The sequence below is a fragment of the Eucyclogobius newberryi genome, unplaced genomic scaffold, assembly GCF_026437365.1.
Source record: "Eucyclogobius newberryi isolate DKJ021-1_F unplaced genomic scaffold, fEucNew1.0.hap1 SCAF_1, whole genome shotgun sequence".
Classification (NCBI taxonomy): Eukaryota; Metazoa; Chordata; class Actinopteri; order Gobiiformes; family Gobiidae; genus Eucyclogobius; species Eucyclogobius newberryi.
Genome location: NW_027315723.1, coordinates 6,692,681 through 6,711,514, shown reverse-complemented (window position 1 = coordinate 6,711,514; position 18,834 = coordinate 6,692,681). Strand labels below are relative to the sequence as shown.

At 43.2% G+C, this 18,834-nt stretch overlaps 1 protein-coding gene across 1 annotated transcript; it reads left to right on the top strand.

Moving 5' to 3' along the window:
• The first annotated feature begins 1,820 nt into the window (after window positions 1-1,820).
• Window positions 1,821-17,908, top strand: ftcd (formimidoyltransferase cyclodeaminase). Its single transcript, XM_072452354.1, has 14 exons — window positions 1,821-1,931; window positions 3,765-3,948; window positions 4,531-4,659; window positions 4,852-4,940; window positions 5,239-5,418; window positions 5,498-5,635; window positions 7,391-7,522; window positions 7,611-7,672; window positions 7,949-8,075; window positions 8,515-8,676; window positions 9,847-9,890; window positions 10,324-10,462; window positions 10,948-11,043; window positions 17,764-17,908. Exons 1-14 carry the CDS (start codon window positions 1,878-1,880, stop codon window positions 17,860-17,862), a joined length of 1,635 nt encoding a protein of 544 aa, XP_072308455.1. The 5' UTR covers window positions 1,821-1,877; the 3' UTR covers window positions 17,863-17,908.
• Window positions 17,909-18,834: the final 926 nt, after the last annotated feature.

The window sequence follows — 18,834 nt, the reverse complement described above, 5'->3', positions numbered from 1 at the left end:
TGACTATGTTAAGATAAGATCCTTTTTAAAGACTGACATATCTGTGCTGTTTGTCTCGGGTTCAGTGACCCGCGATCTTTGACCTGTTCTTTGTAAAACACGTTTTTCATCTTCAAAAACGTCAATAATTTCGTCAGAAAAACAACAGGATTCACAAACTAATAGTGATAATATAATAACCCTTTAAAATGCTGTGTGAACAGAATGTTCACAGTCTCAAAATGTAACGGTGAGAAGTCGACCAGCATTTAATGTTTATAGAGACTATATACATAAAATCATTTTGTGCCTTTTAATTATTATAAAGCTTGGACTTCCCACAGTACAGGCATATGCTTTCATCCCATAGTGTATTTGTGTGTTTTGATGTATTTGTTAATTTTATTGAATGTTTTATTAGCATTTTATTTTGTTTGTTTGTTTGTTTAGTCAAATTTTATTTTAATTGGGCTTATGAAAAATAAATATGCGTTTGTCCAGTAAAACATCTGAGTGGTTTTCTTTTTCTCACCTTGATTTTTCATATTTGGTGATGTTCTGAGTTTCTCCATTGAAATCACATTCTGTTCCTTTTCACTTTGATCCGTTCTTGAATTTAGAATGCTTTTATTTTCAAATCTTTAATGGGCCATCCCCCCATTTTGGATTAAATATATATTTATATATCAAATGAAACAAAGATATGATGTCAAGTTAATTTCATACTCTTGTTTTGTGGACAGCCTTTTGGGGCCCCGCAGCAGTGCCTCTGAGGCTCCCATGGGGCTCCTGCAGTGCCTCTGAGGCTCCCGTGGGGCTCCTGCAGTGCCTCTGAGGCTCCCATGGGGCTCCTGCAGTGCCTCTGAGACTCCCATTGGGCTCCTGCAGTGCCTCTGAGGCTCCCGTGGGGCTCCTGCAGTGCCTCTGAGGCTCCCGTGGGGCTCCTGCAGTGCCTTTGAGGCTCCCGTGGGGCTCCTGCAGTGCCTTTGTGCCTCTGAGGCTCCCATGGGGCTCCTGCAGTGCCTTTGTGCCTCTGAGGCTCCCATGGGACTCCTGCAGTGCCTCTGAGGCTCCCACGGGGCTCCTGCGGTGCCTTTGTGCCTCTGAGGCTCCCATGGGGCTCCTACAGTGCCTCTGAGGCTCCCATGGGGCTCCTGCAGTGCCTTTGTGCCTCTGAGGCTCCCATGGGACTCCTGCAGTGCCTCTGAGGCTCCCGTGGGGCTCCTGCAGTGCCTCTGTGCCTCTGAGGCTCCCACGGGGCTCCTGCGGTGCCTTTGTGCCTCTGAGGCTCCCATGGGGCTCCTACAGTGCCTCTGAGGCTCCCATGGGGCTCCTACAGTGCCTCTGAGGCTCCCATGGGGCTCCAGCAGTGCCTCTGAGGCTCCCATGGGGCTCCTGCAGTGCCTCTGAGGCTCCCATGGGGACCGGGCCCCTACACTGGGAACCACAGATCTATAGTTTGTTTTGTGTCAATTAGACAATGGTCTATAAACCAGTCTTAATCTGCATTAGAACTCGAAAAGATTATGTTCTCCTGAACTCATCAAATCAAACTGGATGACAAACTCTTTGCTTTCTGATTGGAGGATAAGGAGGTCTGTGTTCCCGGCTGTAACTGGAGCAGACGGGTCATGTGACTCATGTCAATCATTCATGAGTTTGGCACAGATTTCTGTCCATTCAAATACAACGGCTCCACAGCCATTACAGGCCAGTACCAGGAGCAACACCGGAAACCAAGACCAGTGCTAAACTAAACCAGGACTAAACCAGGCCTGAACCAGGACTAAACCAGGACTAAACCAGGCCTGAACCAGGACTAAACCAGGACTAAACCAGGCCTGAACCAGGACTAAACCAGGACTAAACCAGGACTACACCAGGACTTAACCAGGACCATGTCTCGTCTGGTGGAGTGTGTCCCAAACTTCTCTGAAGGACGAAACAAAGAGGTGAGTTTAATGCTTAAATTCCTCAGGTCTGTGGTCTGTCCTGGGATTAAAATTTTTTTAAAAATCAGGATTTACTCAGTATTAGTATTTTTACTGCAGGAACACTCTGAGAGCAGGAGACCTTCTTCTTCTTTTTTTAGATATAGCAAACTGTGGCTGATGGGATTAAAATCCTCTGTCATTAGAATTTTCAAAATGCTGTAAACAATTAAACCTAAAAATCTGGATTTAGTCTTCATCAAGTGTCAAATCTATTACTGAATGAACAAATAATGTCAGATACAATTGTAAATGTGTTTGAACCAGACTCTCACTCAAATGTAAATGACCTTTTTTCATTTGTCAAAAACACCTTGATTTTGTAATATTCTGAGTTTAATCATAGTTTCTCCATTGAAACCCTTTTATGTTTCACTTCACTTTTGCTCCATTCTTGAATTTAGAATGTGTTGTTTAACAAACCCTTAAATGCTCTATAACAGGGCTATTCAATTATATTTTCCATGGGGCCAGATTTATCGGAGGACTATTGTCTGGGGGCCGGTCTACAAAACTGCACCACAATTTTATTGTTTGTATATCATATTATTCCATTGCAATGCGGTCCCAGATTTGGCCCGCGGGCCGCCAATTGAAAAACCCAAGTTTATGAACAGATGTAATATTACAGACAGGCTCTGCTCTTGACCCGGTGTCACAGGAGTAAATGTTCTCTAAATGTTCTCTAAACTCTGGACTTTGACTCAGTTTGGGGATAAATCTTTAACCCCAGTGTTTCTGGTCCGGCCTCTGTTTCAGCCTGAAACATTCAGGCATTACAAACATTTCTAGAAGATGAAATGAGACAATAAAACCCTTTCAGAGGAGCAAAACTGACTCTGGGGCTTTAAATAACAATAACTATTACTTCTATTGCAAATTGAGACTTTTTAAATTCATCATCAACCAAATATGGTGACTCCAGGCTTCTAGATAGAGAATATTTACAATTTACAATATTTATTGATGAAAATCAGAATGAAGATACATGTTTTTAGGCTACCTCACACATTATTTTAGTCCTGATATGGACCGGTTTGGTCCTGTTTGACTCCTTGTTAGTCCTATAGTCCAGGTTTAGTTTTGGGTTTAGACCTTGTTTAGTCCCAAATAGTGTGTCACGATTAAATAAACAATAAACAATAATTGTGACCATTTTAGAAGCTAAATCATGTCTTTTTAGTTCAATACATCGCTATTATGCCCTGCGACAAGTTGGCCACTGTCCAGGGTGTACCCCGCCTAAGGCCCGAAGTCACTGGGATAGGCTCCAGTCACCCGCGACCCCGAAAGGGAACAAGCGGTAGAAAATGGATGGATGGATGGACATCGCTATTATTGTCTGTCTTCAGGTGACAGATGCCATCGCTCTCTCCATCTCTCACTCTTCTCCTCTTTTACTTTGTGCTGCAACACTGGAATTTCCCCATTGTGGGTCAAATAAAGGCTTATCTTATCTTATCTCACTCTCTTCTCTTCCTCAGGTGATAGATGCCATCGCTCTCTCCATCTCTCACTCTTCTACTCACTCTCTTCTCTTCCTCAGGTGATAGATGCCATCGCTCTCTCCATCTCTCACTCTTCTCCTCACTCTCTTCTCTTACTCAGGTGATAGATGCCATCGCTCTCTCCATCTCTCACTCTTCTCCTCACTCTCTTCTCTTCCTCAGGTGATAGATGCCATCGCTCTCTCCATCTCTCACTCTTCTCCTCACTCTCTTCTCTTACTCAGGTGATAGATGCCATCGCTCTCTCCATCTCTCACTCTTCTCCTCACTCTCTTCTCTTACTCAGGTGATAGATGCCATCGCTCTCTCCATCTCCCAGACTCCGGGCGTGTCTCTCTTGGACGTGGACCCGGGTGTCTCCACAAACAGAACCGTCTTCACGTTTGTGGGGAGTCCCGAGGCTGTGGTGACCGGGGCCCTGAACGCAGCACGGACCGCCTTCCAGCACATTGACATGACCAAGCACCAAGGTGAGGTCCAACCTAGGTCTGGACCAGGACTGGACTAGGACCGGACCAGGACTGAAGCAGGACTGAAGCAGGACTGAAGCAGGACTGAACCAGGACTGGACCAGGAATGGACCAGGACTGGACCAGAACTGGACCAGGACTGAACCAGAACTGGACCAGGACTGGACCAGGACTGAAGCAGGACTGAACCAGGACAGAACCAGGACTGAACCAGAAATGGACCAGGACTGAACCAGGACTGAACCAGAAATGGACCAGGACTGAACCAGGACTGAAGCAGGACTCAGAGACTCCAGGAGTCCAGTCTCTCCCCCCCCAGAGCTCAAGCTGATTTTCACTGCACTGATACTAAAACAATGTGTTTGATCTGCATCATTTCAGATTAAAGGCATTGCATTTCTGTCCCTCTGACAGGAAATTGCTCCAAAATACTAAAATATTTTAGTTCAACCCCTGTCCTCAGGGTCTTTAGTCTTGTCTGTGGTCCATCTCTGGTCTCTTGTCTCTTGTCTCGTGTCTTGTTTCTGGTCCTGTCTCTTGACTAACCCTGGTCTCTGGTCTGGTCTCTGGTCTTGTCCTCAGGAGAACATCCTCGCTCTGGGGCGTTGGACGTGTGTCCTTTCATCCCGGTGCAGAACGTCTCCATGGACGACTGTGTGAAGTGTGCAGAAGAGTTTGGACAGAAGCTGGCAGAGACTCTGCAGGTCCCAGGTAACAACCAGGACAAAACCAGGACTAAACCAGGTCTAAACCAGGACTATAGCCGGTCTAAACCAGGATTAGAATAGGTCTAAACCAGGGCTAATCCAGAACTATAAGAGGTCCTAACCAGGTCCAAACTATATTTGTACATGTACATCATTCATGGGCGTTATTAAATATAATCTCTGTATTTGTATGCAGTGTATCTGTATGGAGCAGCAGCCAGATCTGAGTCCAGGAGGAGTCTGCCTTCGGTCAGAGCTGGAGAATACGAGGGTCTGCCCCAAAAGGTCTGACCTCTGAAGTACCCTAACCCTAACAGCATCGATAAATCTGAATCATCATGACCTGCCGACTATTAAATAATCGCAGTCATTAGTAAATATTCTCTCTTTTGAAGCCTTCTCCCTTTCCTCCTCTCTGATTGGGCTTTCTCTCTTTCCTCTTCTCTGATTGGGCTTTCTCTCTTTCCTCTTCTCTGATTGGGCTTTCTCTCTTTCCTCTTCTCTGATTGGGCTTTCTCTCTTTCCTCCTCTCTGATTGGGCTTTCTCTCTTTCCTCTTCTCTGATTAGTCCTTCTCTCTCCAGCTGCAGCGCCCTGAGTGGGCTCCTGATTTTGGCCCTCCCGTGTTTGTTCCCTCCTGGGGGGCCACGGTCACCGGGGCCCGAAAGTTCCTCATTGCCTTCAACATCAACCTGCTCAGCACCAAAGAACAGGCCCATCGCATTGCCCTGGACATACGAGAGCAAGGGCGGGGCCAGAACCAGGTAGAGACCAGGATTCTACCAAGTTACGGTCCAGGGTCCAGGGTAGGGTCCATTTGAAGTATTTCTGCTGCACTTTCAGCCTGGACTGTTGAAGAAAGTCCAGGGGATGGGCTGGTTTCTGGACGAGTCAAACGTGGCTCAGGTCTCCACCAACATCCTGGACTTTGAGGAGACGCCAGTGCATCGAGTTTACCAGGACGTGTGCAGCAGAGCAAGGGTGAGTACTAGTAATGGTAATAGTACTAGTGATATTAGACTAACAGTAATAGTAATAGTAACAGTAACAGTAACAGTAATAGAAATAGTAATCAGAATCAGAAAGGGCTAATGGGGTAAGAGTACTACTAATGCAAATAAAATTACTATTGCTGCTTTTTTGTTTTAGGAGCTGTGTACAATGGTATTTATCCTGAGCATTATTCTAGTAATCGTTGTAATAGTATTATATTTGTTCTCAGAAACAGAAGTCATAAGTCCTTTGGTATTGTAATTGTAGTGATATAGTATTACAGTTTTTTTTCAATAGCTTTGACATTGAATTTTTAATAAATATGGCTACACATTTTGCATTTCACTTATCTCTCAAACTGTTCCAAATGTTTGCTGAATCCAACTTTTGTGTACAACGCTCTTGTAAAAAGGACATTTTGTGATTAAAATATATAAGATATAACTTATAAACTTAGCTAACCATCATAAGACCACAGGTGGTCACAGCAATAACAGTTTTATTTGGATCTGTATTTCACTTAAGTCGCAATTTACTTATTACTTTGAAGATAAATATAATGTGGAGCAGTTTTCCGCACCTTTTCTTCCATTTACTCCAGAAACTTGATTTGTGCAAATGTCTCACAACAAGGTTAATCTTAAACACTTTGCTTCAATCTATTTTAGGGGTCGTCAGCCATATCAGCAGTTTTTAGCTTTTAACCAGCATTCTAACCAAAAATGTCTCTTGTCTTTCTAACTTTATCTTTTACAAGATGTTTAAGTTTTACGAGCTGGACTGAACAAGATAAGACCAAAATACATCTTGTCTTTAGCAGTAACCTTCTGTATTTTATTATTTTTCCAAGCCGAAAAGTTAAAAAAGTACTTTCAATATGTGGCAGTACATAAATGCATTTTTCTTTATTTATGCATGTGACGCTGTAGCCTGTAAAACGTGCGCTTCTTCGCCTTCTCTCTCACTCCCGCATTTTCTGTGTCCAGCTCTTTCCGGGTCAAGTGCGTGTCATGTCATGGCAGCGCAGATAAGCGCTAGCTCCTGTAAATTGCATTTACTTCATAAAACAATTGTAGTATTCTCTCTAAGCTGCGTTAGCGGCAGCATGGACTAACACTACTCGATGCCTCTGATGTTTAGCCTGGAGGGAAGGACTGCCATGATTCAGCAGTTTGCACCTCTTCAGTTCTCTGCCACAGCTGCCCTGTGACGGTCCCATGGTCATACCATTGTGACAAAGTAAAAGCCTAGTTCTCTGTTTTGATTGAAAGCTAAATGACGTTCCAAACACTGTACATCCCTTTCACTTCAGTTCTTGGACTGTTGTGGTGAAGAAGACACTGAGTCAAAAAACCAAAGCACTTGAAATGAGTTTCCTCCAGCGGGTGGCTAGGCGCTCCCTTAGAGACAGAGTGAGGAGCTCAGTCACACGGGAGGAGCTCGGAGTACAGCCGCTGCTCCTCCACATCAAGTGAAGCCAGCTGAGGTGGCTCGGGCATCTGAGGGGAGGGGCCCCGGGAGCCAGTGTGTGTGGAGATGGAAGGCTGGGAGTCCTTGCTCAAACTGCTACCTCAGCAAGTTTAAGAAAAGGCTTCAAAATGTAGATGTACAATATTAAAATATGAGCGTGTTTGAACCTGGATTGGCATTTTTTTTGTGTCAAGGTCGTCCGAGGTCGTCCTCTTTGATATTGCAGTTGTAATATTTGCAATAATAGTTATAATAAAATAATTTGTTTTACAGGATTTGAAAGTGCCTGTGGTGGGCTCTCAGATCGTGGGTCTTATCCCCCTACAGGCCGTTTTAGACACTGCAGATTTCTACATAAAAAATGACGAGCTGTTTATCGTCGAGGAGGAACACAAAGTCCGACTGGTCAGAACCTTTCCTCTGGATTTAGATCCGTAAATCATTCAAATCTTGTTGGTTTATGCCATTATTTGTATGTGTTTTTGTTTTGTAGGTGATCAGTAAACTGGGTCTGGATTCACTTGGACCATTCAACCCAAAGGAGAGGATCATAGAGTGAGTGGGTCCTTTTCAGGTACCGCTGGGCTGGATTCAGGCTCATTGCTCAGCAAGAAACTGGATTTCAGTCATAGTGCAAGATCAAAAGTATGGAGTAAGCAGAAAGCAGGTTGAAATAGTCAAGCCACAGGAGAACAACTACATGAAACTATCACCAGACAGTTATTGCTGTGTCATGGTGCAAGTGGGCGGGGCTAACGGTTCATAATAAAACATGTTGCTCCTTTGGTACATGGTTTCATTACTTAGTCTATGTATTTCCTTTCTTTGCAGGTACATGGTGAGCTCCCATGATGCAGCAGGGCTGACCTCTCTTCCTCTACATGAGTTTATTCTAAGTGTCGGCGCTCGTTCTGCTGCCCCCGGTGGAGGCTCAGTGTCAGCTGCCATCGCTGCCATGGTAAATATGCCATGGACCGTGTACTGTGAGACTGTGTACTTTTCTATAACACCCAATCAGTGATATACTTACAAGGAGGACGCTTAAAACGAGTGTTTGGCCTGTAGGGGACGAGTATTTGACCTTTAGGGGCTTTAGGGGACAAGTGTTTATCATGTAGAGGACGAGTGTTTGATCTGTAGGAGACAAGTGTTTGTTGAGCTGTAGGGGACAAGTGTTTGGCCTGTAGTGGACAAGTGTTTGACCTGTATGGGATGAGAGTTTGGACAGTAAGAAATTAGTGTTTGGTCTGTAGGGGACGAGAGCTTGACATGTGGGGGACGAGTGTTTGACCTTAAGGGGACGAGTGTTTGACCTTAAGGGGACGAGTGTTTGACCTTAAGGGGACGAGCGTTTGGCCTGTAGCGTTTGGCTCCAATGTGACCTGTCTCTCCTGTAGGGGGCAGCATTGGGCAGTATGGTGGGACAGATGACCTATGGGAAGCGTCAGTTTGAGGCGCTGGACTCGACAATGAGGCGCCTGATTCCTCCGTTTCATCGCAGCCTGGACGAGTTTACCAAGATGGTGGATCAAGATGCCAACGCCTTCAATGGGTACATGGTAAGAGAATATGATACTAGTACTGACCGCACCCCGACAGGTTCAAGTTAAAAAGCCTTTATTTAAACAAGCCAAACATCTGTGTTGGATTTTGATGGAATCTATTACTATGAGTAAACTCCACATAAGCACCTCCTGCAGTGCCTCGTGAGCCTGAGCCTTGACCCTGACACCAGTCCATCTAGGTCAGGGGTGGGCAATTATTTTCCTCCGAGGGCCATATTCGAATCCATGCAAGTAGAGGAGGGCCGGCCCGCGATCATTGGTGTGAAAAAATTTAAATTCAAAATTAAATATCAAATAAAATATAACCTTTCTGTCAAATATAGACTATTTAATCTATTATTTAATTAATTTCACATCATCTTTATTAAGGATACAAGTGCAGACAGATGCCTAAGGGCAAAAAAATACATAAATACATGTTTTTATTTATCTTTTTTCAAATATTACTTGGCATGTTTGGCGGGCCAGATTATAAAGACAAACGGGCCGTATGTGGCCCGCGGGCCGTAGTTTGCCCGCCCCTGATCGAGGCAATACTAAAACATTCATTATCTCATTTTAAAAACAAAGCCTTTAATTACAACGTTTAATGTGGGGACATTATTTTTTACAAACTATAAACTGGTATTTGTCCATAGAAGTAACCGGCAGCTTCATGAATTTACTTTTAATATAACTGCACCACAAATGGGCCGTTCAGAGCCGTGTGCAATGAGCTTGAACCAGTGAGAATCAACAGTTATTTTGACATTATCTGTGCACATAGGATAGTTCTGTGCCAGCATATTAGCTTGTGCATATAATATAATATACAGTACTGCCTCTGAACGTCCTCATCGTCACTCAGGTCACAGGTCACAGGTCACAGGTCACTCCTGAAGATGTGACCAAGATATTTGATCTCACCCACTGCAGATTGTGTTGTTGTCTCAGCAGCAGCCACAGAGGACATGATGACCAGGTCCATTCCATACATGCTTGTCTTACATATTGATCATAGTGAGCAAAGGTGACAGAACCCCACCTTGTCTCAGTCCATTTGTCACAAAGAAAGAAGATATCACTACTTTATATACCGGTAGTCTTGGAATCTAAATGAAACTATTATCTTTACTGGGAAACATAAGAATTTTGAGATTTTAAAGTGTGATTTTTGTGTGACAGGCGGCTCTGAAGATGCCCAAAAATACAGAGGAGGAGAGAGCCAGGTAAGATTAAGACCCAAAACAGGGATTCATTTGGACCTCAGCAAGGACTAAAACAGGACCTAAAACAAGAACTACATTTGTATCTGAACCAGGACTAGATTGTGGACCAAACCAGGTCTCAACACAAAAGGCTGTGAAAGTCCTGTTCTTTGGGCTTACCTCTGCCTAACCCTGGTCTAACCCTGGTCTAAACCTGGTCTAAACCTGGTCTAACCCTGGTCTAACCCTGGTCTAAACCTGGTCTAACCCTGGTCTAAACCTGGTCTAACCCTGATCTTGGGTCTTGTAGGAGGGAAAAGCAGATGCAGTCTTATCTAAATCTGGTCTAAACCTGGTCTTGGGTCTTGTAGGAGGGAGCAGCAGATGCAGTCTGGTCTAACCCTGGTCTAACCCTGGTCTAACCCTGGTCTAACCCTGGTCTTGGGTCTTGCAGGCGGGAGCAGCAGATGCAGTCTGGTCTACAGGAGGCCGTTAAAGTCCCTCTGTCTTTGGCTCAGAAAGTCTCTGGACTCTGGACTCACCTGAAGGAACTGTGTGTGCACGGAAATGTCGCTTGCCAATCAGATGCTCAGGTTAGTGTCATGTGACCAAAACACACACACAAGCCAATTAGACCCTCTGTCATACACTCAAGAAAATATTCAGATTTTAAATAGTTTTTTGAAGATATTAGTTAACCCTAAATTGTCCTTGGTTTCTACGGTAACACTTTATTTCCCTTTTTTATTTAATCAAATTTAACTCAAATTCAACTATTTAACTTTAATGAATGGCAACAACTGACAAATATTTTTGTATAATTTCTTGCAATTTAAATAATGAAAATATAGTCTAAAAAAAAAAACAGTATTGTTGAAGCAAATTTGGCAAATGACTCAAACGAATGACCGGAATAAAGGGAGGATTTTTGTGCTAAACCTTCTGAATACGATGACATTTTTATATAGGATTTCCTTTACTTACATTATATATCTAATACTCTTCTATACCACTTTCTTTACAAATGGCAGCAATAAAAAATATACAAAATGAGTGTAATAAACATGTTTTATTTCAGGTGGCCGCCAAAGCGCTGGAGACGGCCGTGTTTGGAGCATATTTTAACGTCACCATAAACCTGCGAGACATAAAGGACCAAGAGTTCAGAGACAAGGTGAATGAGATCGTCCTCTGACCCTCAGGCACTTTCTTGAATGTGGTGGAACGACTTTTCTGGGCAAGTCCAAAAAACACAGCCCACGACTTCAAAGTTGCCTGAGCAGCCGTTCCCAACACGTTTTGGCAAACTACTTATCAAAACTGTGTGTGGGTCTGGGGCTCGACCGCTGCGCTTCAATTTCTAGGGCGGAGTCTAGAGCAGAGACAGAACCAATCACATAGACCCAGAAGTGACGCAAAAAACGCGACACGCTTTAACCGGATATTACTATTAGTAGCCCATGTCAACTAGGCGTGTTCCGCGTTATCCGTCCCCGAACGCAGAAAATGTCTCCTGAATCGCTGTCAAGAAATTACACATGAATCAATGCTATTACTTAACAGTCAGAGAACATAATTCAACTTAGAATATTAAACGACACAGAAACGTCAGTCTTTTATGTGGCATGCATGGGAGAAAACGGCTTAGCCGAGTCAAGATGTTGTAAGCAACCTGAACGACTTTCCAAAATCACTCTCAGCGTTCCTCCCTCTTACAAGTCATTTTATTAAAATCACACATAAAAAGGAGGCGGGTCACATTTCTCATTGGTCAGCTTCACATCAAGGCACTTGTCTTTTACGACTCTTTGGTATTATCTTTAGAGATAAAAACCTTGGTGAATGTTCTACCCATCTGGTCCCCAGGATGGGAGGAACGTTCCTCACGGCTGCTTCTACAACATCTTCACACATGTTATTAGAAATACATGCCTTTCCCTCCCCCCAGGCTAATGATGCAGATAACTTTTAACACACAAATATAATCATATATTTACATTTTATCACATTTCCCTCCTGTTTATCAAAGCATTAGCCCACTTTCTCATATCCGAACACATCACTCTTTTCAGTTTTCAACATGTTTTTCATATTGGTGTGAACATAATACATTTTACACTCAAAGGGTCATGCACATTAATACTTGTCAGTTTCATCTTCTTCTATAGCTACTAAGGCATAACTATGATGCCCTCGGCTTGTGATTGCTTCTTCCACTGTACGTTCTATAGTGTGTCTACACATTGGTATGCAACAACATCCACAAAACACAAAACAGGCAATTATTACCAACAGTGAGGTCAGTACCGGAACCACGATACCAGTCCACCTGCCGAACCAGCTGTCTAACCATTCTGAGATTTTATTGTCTATTCCAGTGTGTTCTTTCATTTTTCTAGACATAGTTCTCAATTGTGACAGAGTGTTTGTGACTGAGCCGTCCGCGGCTGTATTATTAGGAATGAATGTACAACATTGACCTTTGAAAATCGAACAAACTCCTTTCTTTTCAGCTAATAACATGTCTACTGCCATTCGAGTTTGCCACGCCATTAAAGCGGTGTGATGCAACTGTGACCTGAGAGCAAGTCCTAAATTGTGAGTCAGATTAGTCAACCTTTGTAATCGGAAAGACAGATAATTAATTCTGTCCACATTTTTGTGCGGCGTGATGGGAAATATCGCAGAGACAAGCGGAAGGCCCTCAAACCCTGCTGCTATTTGGTCAGCCAGCTTATACTCATCAGGGACTCCTCTGGGTACCCCAATAGGATCTATATACGTAGTATCAGGTGCTACTGGGAGCATACCAGATTGTCCACTAATGTCTCGCCTTGACCTTTCAGTATGGTTCTAGGTGATGCTTGTTATGACCGCGGCTGGCCACAAGAGCGATACATAGGCACAGAGTCCTACTCCCTTTGCTTCCAAGTGTCCTCTCAGCACGGTGTCCCCACACCACCACCATACATCCTGGCGTTGGGTATCCAAGAGACCTCCTCCCGCTATTGGTACACACAGTTGTGACACACCATTGTATGTTGATCGATTGTCCCGATTGTCCCAATTGTCCCGTGCATAATACAGGTGTTCAGCACCCATATTATCGTCATCGCTGTGATGATGATAACTGTTGATTCTTTTCACACAGAGTATGGTACTCTGCGCACCGTAGCCTCTGGCTCTCGTTCATCGTAGCAGAGTATAGTACTCTACCGTAGACTCTGGACAAAACTCATACAAACGAAGTCCTGCGTCTGCGATGTTATGGATCTGCCGCTGTGTTGTCCAGACATTTCTCTCACTTTCCCATGAGAGCACCCATGTTCTCGTCCCTCCAATGGTCGGTGTGAGGACGACACGGTGTGGCTCCGTCCACTTTACTCCGTCTCTGTAAACACCACATCTCCAACACGTTCTGCTGTGGTGATAAACAAAGTCTTTTCGACAGTTCAGTGTATTTCAAACAGTTTTCTTGTTTACAATTTTTTTTTTTTAGTAATTATTGATTCGGAATATTTGTTTACACGTACATCCCCCCTTTTGATAAATGGCCTTGCCCATTTGTCAAACTACTACATTTAAACAAAATTAAATAATCCAGATAGTTTACAACGTTCACTAATCCAGGATGTAATCAAGGAAGAGATGGAATTGCGTCTGTCACTCCAACTCCGCAATGTCACCTCTTGACCTTTCACAGTTCAGTGGTCACATCCCTGGCTGAGCCCCTCCTTCTACGGCGCTGGGCCCCTCCTGTGTGTCTGTAATCCGACACTGCCTCTGCGATCTGTAACTTGTAAATCTGTTTTACCACCATTTGTTTCAAACTCCAAATGTTTCAAACTCTAAATGTTTCAAACTCTAAATGTTTCAATCCACGTGTGCGCGCGTATTTATGTATGTATGTGTGTGTGTGTGTGTGTGTGTGTGTGTGGGTGTGTGGGTGTGTGGGTGGGTGTGGGTGTGTGTGTGCAATACAAATACATCAAACAATAATAATTATCTCAATAATTCCCCCGTTGAGCTGGCCATAGGGTCAGTTCACAACTTTGAATTCTTCACATAATTAATAATTTCACATCTCCTCTGTGGGTGTGGCCTGAATAAAGTCACACATCTAATGTAATATGTGCTAATCTTCTATATGTGCTTCAGGTGAGTTTCAAACTCAATCTCTCACACCTGCTCATGTGGTGCTTTACAAACATTGTGTATTAGTTTGTTCTAACAAGTCTATATGTGTATTCAAATCAAAATGATTCTAAACCTTCCCCTTGGTTATAAGGCACATCATTTTATCAACCCGTTTTTCCCCTTGTCACGTCACATCTTCCACTCTGTCTTCCCCTCTCTGCCTTCCTCTTGTAACGGAGAAAACACCCATTTCCAAATTTCTAAACCTGCTTTTTTTCTCTCTTTTCACTTACTCTTACCCTCACTTGTAACCTGCTTTTACTTTCTCTCTTTCTTGTAGTCTAACCATCTCTTGCCTCCGTCCTGAGTCCTATAATGTTTAAGTCCTGTTATCACTGGTTTTCATAACTTCTATAGCGTCTAAATTTAGATGATATTGTCTAATTTAAATCTATTCAATTCTTGATTGAATCTCCACAATCCTTTAGGTATTTCCTTTAGAATGTCAAATTCTTTCCCTGTTAATGTTACTTTTCCTATTACTCATCAGTCAACCCCCCCTGAGGTGTTGCTGTTGATACTCAAAGATAACAACATCTGCTCCATCCTGAGTCCTCTCCAGATTATTTGCCAGTCAATAGCCCCTTATCTCTGACTATCTTTATGACCCATATCCTCCCATGTCCCCCCACTTCTGCATCAATTGCCTTTAGTTAATGACCCATTCATGTCTTTCCTGGGAGGGCATTGGACGTCACTATTTAACTTATTCCCTCACTTACGTCTACATGCAATACAAGGTTTCCTCATGATAATACAAATAAATAAGTTACTGATATAACTTTTACTATCACTTTACTTACTGCCCATTCTATGTCCAAAAACTTCAGTAGTCACTAATTTACCCATATTATCACTCCCCAGGCCTGTGCCTGCATTTGATCCTAAATTTAAAAACACTTCTGTCTTTTCGTCCTGTACTTTCATTTAGTCATGCATTATGGTTACATAATAAGTCCAAAAGATAATTTTGTCAAGTCCAAAAATAAAACAAAACAAAACGTAACGTAGGTTTGTTCTGTGCACTCAAAAAACACGATACCGTAAAAACACAACTTTTGTCTTCTATGTTGGGGACAGGAAATGTCCTGTCTGTGATCACATTCCCCCAAAATATTGGCCATTTATAAAAATCTGAATTCATCTTCATCTCTTATCAAGTTTAATACAATCTTTATAATTGATTGTTGTCAATCCAAACAAAACCCTAAATTTGTTGAAATACTAAAATTTAAAACCAGCTGAGTTTAGTTTTACTTATTTCATCAGTTCAGAGCGTCCTCTGAACTGCTTTCTTCCCTTTCTCCTGCCTTGTTGACCCCCCTTATCTCCCCCTCTCTGCCACGTCATCTGAGCACACCGGAAGTCTCCCTCCAAAATCCTCTTATGACTTTTCCTTTGTCTTTTTACAGTTTGGGGTGATAATTCTGGCATTATGTGGTCTCGGTCGTCTGAGAGAAATGCTCCTTGCTTTACAGACACGTCATATCTCAAGCTTCTAGTAGAATTTCTTATTGATTTTCCACCGGAGATAATGCTAGGTGTTTAAAGATTCACCCGTGACTGCAAATTTTAGATCTCTCAGAATAACGCCTTGTGACCCTTGTATGATTAATTGTGATTCTTACACTCGTTAGTGAATCACTTATTAATCCTCATTCACACATTCACACTTCTCTCTTACTTACTTCGCTCGTGCACAGCGCTTACATTCACACATATTTCCTCAGTAATATTAAACTGGGTATTTCCTCAGTAATACCTAAACTGCGTATTTCCTCAGTAATATGAAACTGGGTATTTCCTCAGTAATACCTAACTGCCTTGCTTTATGTGAGAAACTTATCTCGTCCATAAGCCTACAATATTTTTACAGTAAATATCAAACTAATGCATAAAACGTTTCATGGCTAACTCTTTTTCACACACAATTTTTTTCTGACCTCTTTGTCGCCTGTGTTCTCCTGCTGCTTCGAAACGACGCGCTCTCCTCGCAGAGAATGAGGTGCGATGGGCGGCCACGGGAAAAGTGGACTTCTTTCAGCTGTGCACAGACTTCACCAATTCACCCGTCAATCTCCGCGAAGGCAGCTTGTCGTCCGGCTCGATAGGACCAGAAAATGTCATGGAATTAGACATACACCGATGCTATTCCGTAACACATCGAGAACACAATTCAACTTAGAATATTAAACGACACAGAAACGTCAGTCTTTTATGTGGCATGCATGGGAGAAAACGGCTTAGCCGAGTCAAGATGTTGTAAGCAACCTGAACGACTTTCCAAAATCACTCTCAGCGTTCCTCCCTCTTACAAGTCATTTTATTAAAATCACACATAAAAAGGAGGCGGGTCACATTTCTCATTGGTCAGCTTCACATCAAGGCACTTGTCTTTTACGACTCTTTGGTATTATCTTTAGAGATAAAAACCTTGGTGAATGTTCTACCCATCTGGTCCCCAGGATGGGAGGAACATTCCTCACGGCTGCTTCTACAACATCTTCACACATGTTATTAGAAATACATGCCTTTCCCTCCCCCCAGGCTAATGATGCAGATAACTTTTAACACACAAATATAATCATATATTTACATTTTATCACAATCGCGATGACGCCCTTCGTATAACCGCATCTAACGCACGATTATCACGGCGAGTAGAGCGGACTTTCCTGATCGTTCAAACCGAAGCGAGAGAAGTAAACATTGGGTCACGAGCCGGGTCACGAGCCGGGTCCGCCATCTTGAATGTTTTGGAACGAGGGTGGAAAGCGCTACTCCGTATCTTCAGTGTGACGCGTTAAAACCTCCGACTGGGATTGGTCGGTAAATGGATTACCGACGATTTCATTGGCTCTGACTCTGATTCCAGACCCTTACACATTCGAACAGAATGTGGGCGGGGCTGGCGGGTCAGGCAAATAAAGAAGCAGACTTGGCCACTAACTGACATTGGGGAAAGAAACAGTTTTTGTCTCTGTTTGCATTTGGCCCAGCAAGAGGTATCGGACCAAGAGGAGTTATGGATTTCCTGCTGTTTTAGTGTAAGAGTCACGTAGTTGATGTGTGAATGAGTGAGTGGAGCTGTGGGACGATGCAAACTAAAGACTCAAGATATTAAAAAAAACATCTAAAGTTTCTTAAGTGTTGTGTTACAGGTACGTGTAGTGTTTTTTATTCTTATTTCTCCAGTTACTTCTTGGTACTACTACGGCTGCTGCTTCCTAGTTAGTACTGGGCAGTAAAAGTTGCAGTCCTTATTTGTTTTAAGTTAAAGGTACATTATGTAACTATGTGCTTATCTCCCTTATCTCCCTCCTTTTACCCAGAAGGCTCCATAGTATGGCATTAAATATAAAGGACATATATTTATGCAGAATCACTTTTTCCCACTCATCAAATACACACCTGGAGTTGTATTTATTCATTCACGTTTGTTTAGTCTCAAATCAGGTTCAATTCGACACTATTCTTACAAAAGTATGTCGAGGCAAGCTAGCTTTTCTTTATTTCCCCGTAGTAATTCCCTCTGCTGCCAGTAGATGGAGAGCTAACACAAATCACGATGAGGGAACGCCTGCCTGGTATAAAGTCATATTTGGTTTTCAGTTCCTACAGTATTTCAAGTTGCACAGTAACGCAGACTGTTTACATGTAAATATCCTGCGTTACCATGGCGACTCTTCTCTTCCAGACGGAGCACGAAGCCCGAGCTCTGCTGCAGGAGGCCCAGGACAACGCCGCGGCCTGTCTTTGTGCCTGTGAGCAACGCCTCTCTGCCACCAAACACTGAAAACAACATCAGCTTGTCTTTGTGCACTTTATGTGTCATGTTGGGTCCAGAGGAAATGTCTTTTATCAAACAAGGGTCAATAATGTGAACATAATGAAAATAAAAGTTTAATCCTTTAGTGAGATGTAGCTACAACGTTTATTTTATAATGATTATTTTAACAGTCAAATTAAAAATGTGTGCTTTCAAGTCATAATGCTAAGTCTATACAATTGGATTTCGGGATTTAATGGGTTTCTCAACGTACTCCAGTCTCCCCAGAGTTCTGAGAGTGTCTGGTCCAAACAGACAAGGTCTTGTCGATGAGCACAAGGACCAGAGAAGAGCCTTGATGCTGTTTCTTTTATGTTTCTTTTATGTTTCTTTTATGTACTGATTGAGGTTAGACCCGGTTTAGTTCTGGTTTAGTACTGGTTTAGTTCTGGTTTAGTTCTGGTTTAGTCCAGTTTAGTTCTACCAGTGTTCTGTCAATGATGACATAAGTGAAATTATATATTTTAAATAATCGTAGTTTGGATTGGCTGTAAAGGAGCAGATGTACTGTGTGTGTTTGTCCTGTTGGGGGCAGCAGTGAGCTGTGTGTGACCTGCTGCTAAAACTACAATATCTGCAATTTAAAAAAAAGAAACATTCACATGAGTCTCTCATTTGTGCAGCCACTTTCAGAGCAAAGCCAGTGTGTTTAAACCTATGTGGATGGTCAGTATCTAAAGCCCAGCTCCTGCTCCTGCCACTGCTCCTGCTCCTGCTCCAGCTCCAGCTCCTGCTCCTGCTCCTGCTCCAGCTCCAGCTCCTGCTCCTGCTTCTGCTCCTGCTCCAGCTTCTGCACCTGCTCCTGCTCCAGCTCCAGCTCCAGCTCCAGCTCCAGCTCCTGCTCCTGCTCCTGCTCCAGCTCCAGCTTCTGCACTTGCTCCAGTTCCTGCTCCTGCTCCTGCTCCAGCTCGCGCTCCCGCTCCAGCTCCAGCTCCTGCT